The following is an 11,170-nucleotide window of genomic DNA, read 5'->3' as shown; positions in this document are numbered from 1 at the left end:
AAAAATAAGACAGACAAAAAAAGTACAGAAAGAAATGTTAGCTTGACAAATGAGAATTGCTTTTTACAAAAATTTATAGGTGCAATGATATGTTGTCCAAAAGCGGCTAAACGACTTTTGGAACAAAAGAGGGGGCAAAAATGGAATGATTGGGAAGGAAACGTGACCAACATATGGTACGTGGCATAAGGATTTCTAAGCATCACACTATGTACCTTAGAACTAACATCGTTATTGTCTCCTTTTCTAATCATAACTTTACCGACGACAACTACTACGACAATATTGTACATTTAGCTATTTGCAATGTGAATTTCCGTCTCTAATTATAGACCGTTCTGTCAACTGTACTATGATAACTACAATCTTGTATGCGGTACGCACATGTTACAAGATAAAAATGTGACGTGAGGAATATGTCGCCCATAAAGAATGCGGCATTATTTTCTTCGATGATGAAGAATGTCGATTAGCCTCCAAACCACTAAGAAAAAATGACAATTTCGCGAGGACAAACTTTGGCCCATGACATCGTCTCCTTTCTGTTCCTCGAACAAAGATTTTTACCGGACACAAAACACGACAGCTAAAAGAAATTAAGTTGGTAAATTATTCGAGCATCATCATACCGTTGACTTTTTAGCGTGCACACGAAACGCGAAGTGACGCTAGACAGATTCAAATCACCATTAAATTGCTAGATTAACAAAATGATAAGAGGCAAACTACAAATGGGCCACAATCAACTGTCCACACGAGCCTGTCACATTATTCGGTAAATCAATTTAATCTAAGGGTAATCATATACTTAACATTACACGAATCAATTTTTTTCGGGGGTTGTTTCACCCAATCTAGAAATGATTTGTCACATTGACTGCCCTATAGTTGCACTGGCAGTCCTCAACCCCTATTAGAAGATATGGTAGTTCACCCCTCATTGTCAGCAAAGCAGATTTTTCTTTTTCCCTGGTGGAGATTAGTGCGACCAATCATCATCATTCCGAAGAGAAAATCATGAAAGTGGCGTTTCACTGACCTCTGTGAAAAAAAAAAAATACTAGCGCCAACAACTGAAGACATTCATCCCTAAAGAAATATATTCATTTTCATGACGAGTTTGCAAAACCACTGTCCAAGAAAAGTCCATGAAAAGTTCATTGTACACTAGAAGATGGAGATTTCAATTCCTATATCACTAAGATATGAATGGAATGCGGTAATTCAGAAGGAATACGCATCAGATGCCAGTTAGGACCCTGCTAACAAGTATGAGAAAAGCATTGATGCACTCTGATAAATAAAAAGATGTGGTCCTTATGTTCAAGAGATGAAACGGTATGGAATCTGATATTCAAAGAACCGAACCAAACCAAACCGAACCAAACCAAAATTGGAGTAAGAAAACGGGAGACGTGCCCTAAGAGCAGCAGCTCATGATGCTTTGATGTCTTGGGTAAAAAGTTGCACAAGTACTTGGCCATGGATGGCAGAGAAAGGACAAAAATTCAAGGCTTTGTCTAACTCTAGTAGGGCTTTTGTCTACTGGACATGTATCAAATCGTCTATTTGTTGAAAACACAGAAGAAAAAGAGATATGGGTGTCCTCCAACCCCAGAACATTATTTGCAGTCTTTTCAGAGCTGGCCAATAATGGATTCCCTCCCATTGACTTTTGCACAATGAAGCAAAGCAAGACCCAGCTTAACAATGACTCCTTTTTGAGTTTTGACTCGGTTCCTGACCCATTCACTACCATTTCTCTTCCTGGACCACCATAGGAACTTCTCAATTCGGGCTAGTACCGTCCATAATGAACTCATTCATAAAAACAAGTCACCTAATCAAGCATCAACCTTGAACCATATCATTGATTAACGTAGCTCTACATCATCTATTCATATAAGTCAACAGCATTTGACCCTATGTTCACTCATGATGTCCCTTTACAGACAAAAGAATCCAGATAGTTGGAGAGAGAGAGAGAGAGAGAGAGAGAGAGAGGCTAACTACCAATTTCCTACCGAAAACAAGTCCTAAAGCCAACCCAAAAAGAAAAAGTGGAGTTCACCTTCAATCATGTTCTTGTCCCCACATGTGAACAAACAGTTGAACTTGAGGTGCCGGTCAAAGCATCATCTGCTCCATTGACTAATGACATAATCTAAAGTGCATGAGCATTTCTTTAGCTTCACGGCCAAATCGGAATATTTTATACGAGCCAACAGCCTCTAGTGATTCCAAAACTGTTGTCGAACTTACAGTATGAAGCACGAGTCTTCGACATGCATTAACCACTGCCGCGTTTTAAATGTTCCCGGATGAATCTTTCAGCATAAGACGGGTACTTCGATCGGATATACGCTCGAAGACACTTCTGGTACGAGAAATCTATCCATGCACCATTGGTTCTTACGACAAACAGACACCTTGAAACTCTAAACTGGGGATGTCGCTCGACCTTCAATGAGAGGAAAAGGCAAGTTAGATCATTTCTTAAATGTTTCAATCATGTCATGACATGTTCTGACAAGGAAGTATTTCCCATGTTTACCTCAATGACAAGCAATAAACTTCACCATAAAAGCATAAATTACTATGAGCAATCGGAACAGCTGTGTGGACATATTTCTGCTCAAAAAAGAATCAGTAATGTTGGTTCTATTTTGAGTGCAAACTACAAATTAATAGACCTATTACCACACCAGAGAGAAGCTCTGCGGTACAAAAAGCAATGGGGTGGAAAACAATGGTCATAATCTCTCACCTCAAATTCAAAAGCCACCTTTACGGGACATACACTTAATGGATTGCCAGGTAAAAGGGGCATGTGACGGTAAACCCAAGAAAAGCTAAGGAATATAATCAAATAATGTCTCCTACAGGCACTCAAGTTGACAGAGAAAGAAGAAAGAGAACTTTACTGAGTAAAATAAAGGACAGCTCAGTGCTGAAAAATTCCAAAAGAAAAAAACAAGCAAGACATAAGTCAACCTAAATGATAATTTGATATGTCTAGCCTGTTACTTACAGCAAGGGATGTTCGGGCAATTGGAGCATCATTGCAACTGAACTATTTTACCATAACACCAAACCTCTTTCTCTACGACTCTATGGAATAGTTACTGTCAACATGATGAGTTCTCTCACATAGTTTCCTCTGTAGTTGTAGTCTGCTATTGAGTTCATTCTTCTTCTGTGATCTAACTATCACCGGTACATGTTTGATATCCATCTATGCATGCTACATTGTCCCTATTAGTTTTCTTCAGGATTAAGAATTTCTTTCTCCTTATGCACGTATTTTGTAGTTAACTACATTCATTTCACTCAAACAGCAGGGCACTAGATCCTTGAGAAGCACAAGGAGTTCCTTATATTGACCAGGCATAATATGCTAAGTAGCGTAAACTCGTTCTCTCGTCACCGAGTAGACTGAGTTATTTCTTTAATGATAGGCCTATTAAGACTGGTTCATAAAATTTATCTACTTATGCATTGGACTTTAATCAAGTGTTGAACATGTGAGTCACGTTTACAAGCCCACTTGCAGTCTGCAAGTGACAATCATTACAAGAACAAGCATCGTTAAATATAACAAGTGTACTGCACTTCAACATTCTACTGAGACAAACCACAGAGCTGAACAATAGAAACATTAGTGATTTGCCAATGCCACGCTTTTGGCCGTTAAAAAAAAAGGGAAACCGTGTGTGGTATCCTGATCAAAGAATATGAGATGCCAGCATATGTTAGATGTGCAGAATAAGGAACAGTTCATGGTCATCAACTACATGATGCAAATGGATCCGACAAAGAGACATTCAATGTTCATGGTTTGCAGCTAAATATGCAATAAGAAGAGAAAATAGAATCAAAATTTTGCTATAGAGGCCAAATGCATGCCATACCACTTGGTAGAGCTTGATCTTGTGGTTTGGAGAAAAACTAATTCCATCAATAATATCACCATCTTAACAGTTGTTTGAGTTCAATCATCAACTTGGCCGCTAAGTTTCTTTTCTTTTTTCTTCTTTCTAATGAGGGAAGGGGAGTGGGTGTTTTATAACTTCAAATTCTAATTAGCAGCGGAAGTGCTTAAAAAATAATTTTTTGTAACATGAATGCCTCTTTTACGTTCTTTTTCTTTGGGAAAAAACCAACACCAAAAACTCAATCTATGCCCACTGTGACACATTTACCCTAAACTTTTTTTGGTGACACCAAAAACCTCAAACATGTACCCGTTTGACTAGGGGTGTCAAAAACCGAACCGAAACAAGAAATTTGGGTCTTTTGGGTTATAGGTAAAGGATTTCGGGTAGCTCGCCAGTCCGGTTTGGTTCGGGTTACAAATTTTTTTCTTTTTTTATCTTTAAAAAATGTAGATCAAAACCAAACCCCCCGCAATCCATTCGAAAACCCTAGAAAACCTTTAATATCCGATTATCCCTCTCTCCTATAATATATGACAGAATAGCGTGCGCCCTATCAAATATCAACATAATTTTCTGTGAACAGCCTGGCATGTGACTCGAACCTGTGAAGCTCAGCCCAATCTCTCTCCGTCTCTTCGACACAGCCTTTATCCACTTTCAACTATACCTCTTTCCTTTTCCCCTTATCTTTTCCGAAATGCAAAGTAATCACAAAATCAGGGCAACTGGAGCCAGAGGAGGAAGTGAATTAACTTAGAAAAGGAAAAGAGAGAGAGAGAGAGAGAGAGAGAGAGAGAGAGAGAGAGAGAGAGAGAGAGCATATGAATAGGCATTCACAATCCTTTTGGAATTCTAGGACAACAGTCGCATAACATTCATTTCTTGTCAAAATGGATGTTCTTTTTTTTATCAAAGAAAATGGATGTTCAAAAAGGACAAAGGAAAAGGACTCTCTCTATGATCCACGGACTCCACCAAGTCCTAATTTTCCATGAATTCTTCATGATACACAATTTAGTTGAAAATCGTTCGAAAACCTTTAGTTGAAAATCATGTTAATGGGAGAATAACTCCTATAATATACAACAGCAGGCCATGGCAAAGATGAGTCCACAGTTGCTTTGTTAACTTTACATTGTGAACAGGGGCGAAAAAAAAAAAAAAAAACCAAAAACCCGACCTGGCCAGAACTGATTCATGATTCAGTTCAGTTCAACTGCTCACCCTAACGGTTCCTATGTGCAGCTGACGTGAACAGCGGAATGCAAACAGCGCTGACGCGATGCCCATGTGAATTAAGTGGATATCAACAAAACGGTGTCATGCTCTTCATCTCTTCTGTTGCTCTTCGTCTCTCTCGTTTTGCGGTCAGGGTTCTCCCTGGAGCTCGGTTTGGGGAATCAGGGTTCTTCCTGGGGTTAGTGATCATGAAAAGATAGGGTTTGTACAAAAAAGAAAAGAGTGGGCAATCCATTGATCATGTAGAACTAGAAGAGCGTGAAATAGCATGGAGGAGAGATTTGCCTTGCGATTTGCAACAAGAGAGCCAGAATGAGGAATGAGAAAGATTTAAGACAAAATTAGAGCTAATACAATGCTAGAAATTTTAGACAAAATTCGAGCTAATACAATGCTAGTAATTAATATTTCGGCATGTTTCAAGGCGTTCACTAGGAGGCTACATAGAATGGAGGAGAAAATGAAATTGCAAGACATTCTTTTACACTCACAGTCGCAGTCCCAGTCAGTCCCACTCAGTCACAGTCACACAATGGAAAGTCAGAGTTTCAGCAGTCGCATGGACAACGACGGCGGGGGAGATCAGATAATACTGCCTTCCACGGTGAAAGCGACGGAGGAGTCAGATTCGAGCGTTTTGCGCATTAGTGATTAAAATGAAGATTAATGGGCGGAACAAAACCAGACCATACCAGGCTATTGAAGGAATTCAAATACCAGAAAAGGGGGCAAAACCCAGAATCAGAAAAACACCAGACAGTACAAACAACCACGGATTAGGAAAAATTTGAACTTGTAATCACTCGCCTGAGTTGAACGGAAGCTCGATTTGGATAAATCATGGTCAAACAATCGCGTATTTGGCGAGGAACCTAAAGAGAGATAAACATGAACAAAGAGCCCTAAAATTTTGCTCAAATGGACTTCAGCAACCGAGAGAAGAGAGCAAAACGGCACCGTTGTCCACATAAGCTGTCAAAACAATGCCATTTTTTTAATCACTTAAGCCATGTGGACGCCACATCAGATTCATTTGTATTTCGCCGTCCACGTCAGCAGCCACGTAGGACTTTTAACGGTGCTTTCAGATAGAATCATAATGGAGGGTAAATGAGTTACATGGGTTCAAGTTTGGGTTTTTTTTGTGTCACAAAAATATGTTTAGGGTAAATGTATCATAGTAGGCATAGTTTGAGGTCTTTTTATGGCTTTTTCCCTATTTCTTCTTAAAGCAAATATAAGTGCAGGAGAGCTTACCATTATGTAATCAAGTCCACAACCAATTTTGTCTTCAGCATGTGGATGATACATGAGAAGCCTCCGTATAACAGCTTTCTCATCTTCAGCTGTAAGTCGTTGCCCATCCAAGTACCTGGTAACCAAAAAAAAAAAAAAAACTAAATAAGGAACTGAGAGCACTCTCAACTCACCAACTGCTGCATCAACATGACTTTGACAGGTAGGTGCAATTCACAATGAAGCAACTATCAACACCTTTAGTGTGATGCAAATGTTTTCATCAGTTAACTTCTAAGATTTATCTGAAATCAAGTAATTCTGACCTAAATCATGACTGTGTAACTTGTAAGCCCAATCCCACTCATAGTCCACCAAAAGGATAATTCAATAATTATCAAATAAGACAAATAATCCTCCACTTACATTCACCATTAGCTTGTCACAATTATCAAAAGTTGTATAGGAGAAACACCTTAACTAATTGAACTATGATCAAAATGGTATGCAGCTAACCACCAAATAAGTGATGCCAGCCAATTTTAAATCAAAAGCCTTATGCAGCACCGGTGTTAACAAAATCAATCTAGATTTCTAATCAATCCTACGAAAGAAAATTCTTTGGTGCAACTTTTTACAAATATTATTTCCTGAACTCTAGGATTAGAAGTGTAGAAGTGAGAATCTAATGAAAAAAGCACAACCAATACGAAACAAGTAGTCATGAAGTGCGGCCGAGATTCAAGCATACAATAGCGAATGACATCATAAAAACAGAATACGGACTAGATGTATTGGGAGAGCTTGACATGATTTACAAACTCCACCAAGTTCCTAGCCATTTAAGAACAGAATATGGACAAATATTGCCGGTGATTGAAATGAATTTAAGAGTCCAATGGTGGAGGAAGAAGATCTTAGCGAGCAGGGATATCACACAGTAGATTAAGCACATTTATTAAGCTTAGGATTGCTGGAGGGAATAAAATATCAAGTGGTGATGGCAACTGTCAAATGGTAAATGCTGTTTGTAATAAGGACAGGTGCCATTGTTTCGGCAACGAGAAAATTTAGGGAGATACGAAGCCGTCCTACTAATCATGGGTCTAAAACATGCGTGTAAAAAAGAATGACCTGCAATCATGCATAACAACCTAAGACTATCTGTAGGCTATATTTGAAAGACTCTAGGAGAGGAAATAATGCGAAGAAATTTTTCATAATTCTAAATTTTTCATCCTTTTTCTTCTCACAGAAATTTTAAATTTTCATGTTTTTAGGATGCTATATCCTGTAGGTAATATTGCAGCACTGCATCTAACTATTTTGTTATTCAAATTAAAGGTATAAAATACAGGTATTTGTCCTCAAGCTCAGTGCTGTTTGAAGATAACAATGCGTGGCGATATCTTTTGACAAAAAGGAAACCGTTTCTCAGAAATCGTATTCCATCTCCATAGTAAACAGATGGAAGTGCTCATTTTTTGGCATTATAAGAAGTCACAAGTCGATGCTTGCTGTCGTCAAATATGCTTGTATCCTTGAGCTACTTTTTGAGCTTTTCTATAAATGGCTTACCATGAGCCTTTGTAGACTAATTGGCATGCCTTTGGTGCCTTCTTATCGAGATCATCTCATCTCTAATTTTCAGACTAAGAGAAGAAGAACAGTGTCGAAGAAAATTTAAAACAACTGAAGAACTCACCACTTGTTTGATAATATCAAAAATAAGTATTGAAAATTTAATTATTGAACTTTAAGTGTTGACGACTTTAAGTGCTTAAAAAAGAAAAAGTTGTTTGATGATAGCAAAAATTTCAATTCTGAGTATAACTCATTTCTTACCTAAAATGGAATTGTGGATAGTATATGTAGGTTATAGCAAACTTATTGGCAATCTATTGAGTCAATTAACCCCTTTACCTAAGTCATTTCATGAACTTTTTACTTCATCGGATCTTTTTAGTCAACTAATTAATATTATCAAACATGCATCATCTTATTAAATGCTGAATCTTTTAACTTTCAACCTCTCAGCCTGCAAGTCCATTTTTCCCTCTCTAGTGAACTTACATGCACACAGATTTCTAGTATTTTGTAGTCCTTCCAATACCCTAAAGCCAAATAATATAAGATGATAGGAACTCAACATTGACTAGCCTCAGACCAAAAAAATAAAAAATAAAAAACATTGACTAGCCACACTAATGGAAGATAGTTTCAAATTTTTTAGAAGCTCTGTCTTAGGGCCTGATTCCTAAAAAGACCCAAAACTTCAGCCGGTTTTCAATTATCCCGACTCAGCCCCAGCAGTTGACCTAAGGAGTGGCCCGACAGGGGAATCATTTCTGTCTATCTTACCGGATCCACCCTCTGTCAATGTCCAGTGATATTGCTAAATGAAAATAAGAGATTGACATGTCTTGATTGGTCAAATATATTTTTCATTAAAAAAAGTCTGTCTATCTTATTGGATCGACCCTCTGTCAATGTCCAGTGATATTGCTAAATGAAAATAAGAGATTGGCATGTCTTGATTGGTCAAATATATGTTTCATTAAAAAGCACGAATGGACATTTAGGATGATCAATTGATATGTGAAAATGCAGTCTAATTTTACCGCTGATGTCAGCTTCAAAGATAACTCAACAACAAAGTGGAGAATAGGACATGCAGGGCAAATAATTCCGATTGTTAATCATCTTTTCGCTTTCACTTTATCTAAGTCCATTTTTTAACTTCATAACTCAATCTTATCACCACACTAGCCCTATGTTGAGCCATATTAGCAGTTAATCATGTCACTAGTGTAATACTGATGGCTGGCTGACAGGTACCTTCATGGTAGAGTTGGAAAATCAGAAATTCAAGGTAGAACTGGAAAGGTCCTGGATTATTATTATTCATAATGCAAATAGGCCGTTTTCTATATATTGGGGAAAGCTAACATCCATTGCTAGTATCAGAGTGAGTAAAAGAGGAATGGAGGAGAAGAAGAAAAGCAAAGGTAAGGAAAGCACAGAGAAATGGTAGATTGGAAATTATCCATCTTTACTTTTTTCCAAGAAAAATCAATCACCTCTATTGAAATCAATTAAATGTTCAGGCATGGAATGACAAGAACATCATATGAAGATGGTACAAGGCATCTGCAGATTTCTGAGTATTAAGTCATGGCTTATCTAAAGAGAAAGGGCATACAATACAAGAGTGGTCGGCTGTTCTGAAATGGTAATCAAGAGTACCAAGATCCTGAGATAGACAATATAAACTGAAGGAAAGAAGATGGTAAATAATTCACCACCACAACTGTCCATGGAACCACTTTTATCAACTAGCGGAACACAGAAATAGTTGGATGACAGACGTGACGATAAAGCTAATAGCTATACACAAAACACGCACAGAGAGAGAGAGAGAGCTGTTGTCTACAAAGGGTATGCAACTCATTTGTCTGAATGAGATGTGTGAGAATGCTGTGACTTTTATTATTTGGTTCTTCATTCAATGAGAAATCCCAACAGGTTTTCAAGCCGCAAAAGAAAAAAAAAAAGAAACAAAAAAGAGACATCCCAAGAGGTTTGTGTTTTCATATTCGCATACAATTCTTCACCCAAGATGCTTGGTGCCAAAGAAGGATGCCTGTATAAATTCATAGCCATTATCAAGTCCCCATGTAATTAATCACAACCGACTTTCACCTTCCAAGCTACGTAGGTTCTTTATCGAGGAGTTCAACATCCTTCAGCAAAGCTGTCGAATTGATATAACTCACTTCTACATAAAGAAAAAAAATTTCGAAAGCGTTCACCACAAGATGAAACTCATATAAGCTGGGTGCATGCAAGCTATGTTCCCGACATAGACGCATAGCGAACTGTAAATTGAAACATGCCCAACATGCACATTTCAGGCATCAAGTGAATTTGCATCCTAATCGAATCAATTCCTTTCCAGTGGCACGATCTTCCATCAAAAAGTTCATGCTCTCTGACTACAGGAAATATGCACAGTTCAGTCAACAAAACTTAAGAAGGGCTCGGAAATTATTCTGGCAAATTCTACTTTAAATCTAATTACTCTAACCAAATTCCGACCGCAGTTTCAGTAGTGCGCAGCAACGAATCACCGGAGCAACTTTCAACTACTTTGCGCGGAATGAACAACTGACGCTCACAAATTCGGACTACACAAGAATAATCGAATCATTGTCGACACAGAACATCCAGTTTAAGTAATCATTGCGTGTGTGTGTGTGTGAGAGAGAGAGAGAGAGACCTGTCGGAGTGGAGAATCTCCTTGGCGAGCGAGACAATGGGCTCGATGTCCCTCAAAATCTCCTCCTCCTTATCCTTCCACTTCCGGTAGTCGGGATCGTCCCACCTGTGGTACTTGGGCGGCTCTTTGGCGCTCGACAACACCGCGCTCGCCTTGTCCTCGGGGGACGCCTTCTCCCCCGGCGAAGCAGGCTCAGTCGAGGCGGAGGCCGCCGCCGCCGCCGCCGCGGCGCACAGCGGGCGGAAGCCTCCGGAGAAGAGGCGGTGGTGGAGGTGGAGCCGGAGGCGGAGAGCCGGCACGCTCCTCAGGAGCAGAGGAGGAGCTGCCATGAGCGGAGAGGCAGAAGCTTCTAGGGGGGCTGCCGCTCTGCTCTGGCAATGCTCTCGGAAGCGAGGATGGCGAAGGTGATTCGGTGAAGGCCTTTGCTCGTGGTGCCGATCCTTCGCGAGGGAGAGATCAGGTCCCGCGCTGGGCCCCA

The 11,170-nt window shown here is 39.3% G+C and overlaps 1 protein-coding gene across 4 annotated transcripts; it reads right to left on the bottom strand.

Annotated features, from left to right (window-relative positions):
* Positions 1-1,844: 1,844 nt before the first annotated feature.
* On the bottom strand, positions 1,845-11,022 carry LOC115685645 (protein DCL homolog, chloroplastic). 4 transcript variants are annotated; one of them, XM_056311745.1, is made up of 4 exons: positions 10,693-11,022; positions 6,435-6,549; positions 5,985-6,049; positions 1,845-2,461 (listed from the first exon to the last, which is right to left on the bottom strand). In XM_056311745.1, the coding sequence occupies exons 1-4, from the start codon at positions 11,019-11,021 to the stop codon at positions 2,413-2,415; spliced, it is 558 nt and encodes a 185-aa protein (XP_056167720.1). In that variant the 5' UTR covers position 11,022; the 3' UTR covers positions 1,845-2,412. The 4 variants fall into 4 exon arrangements, with proteins under 4 accessions (XP_056167720.1, XP_030466588.1, XP_056167721.1 ...); XM_056311746.1 differs by lacking the exon at positions 5,985-6,049 and adding an exon at positions 5,669-5,769 and having other exon boundaries at positions 2,328-2,461; XM_030610729.2 differs by lacking the exons at positions 1,845-2,461; positions 5,985-6,049 and adding exons at positions 4,622-4,663; positions 5,669-5,769.
* Positions 11,023-11,170: the final 148 nt, after the last annotated feature.

This window comes from Syzygium oleosum, unplaced genomic scaffold, assembly GCF_021117445.2.
Source record: "Syzygium oleosum isolate NSW1041296 unplaced genomic scaffold, Sole_v2.1 Sole_v2.05, whole genome shotgun sequence".
NCBI lineage: Eukaryota > Viridiplantae > Streptophyta > Magnoliopsida > Myrtales > Myrtaceae > Syzygium > Syzygium oleosum.
Note: the sequence above shows the minus strand (reverse complement) of the source record. Positions and strands in the feature narration are given on the sequence as shown.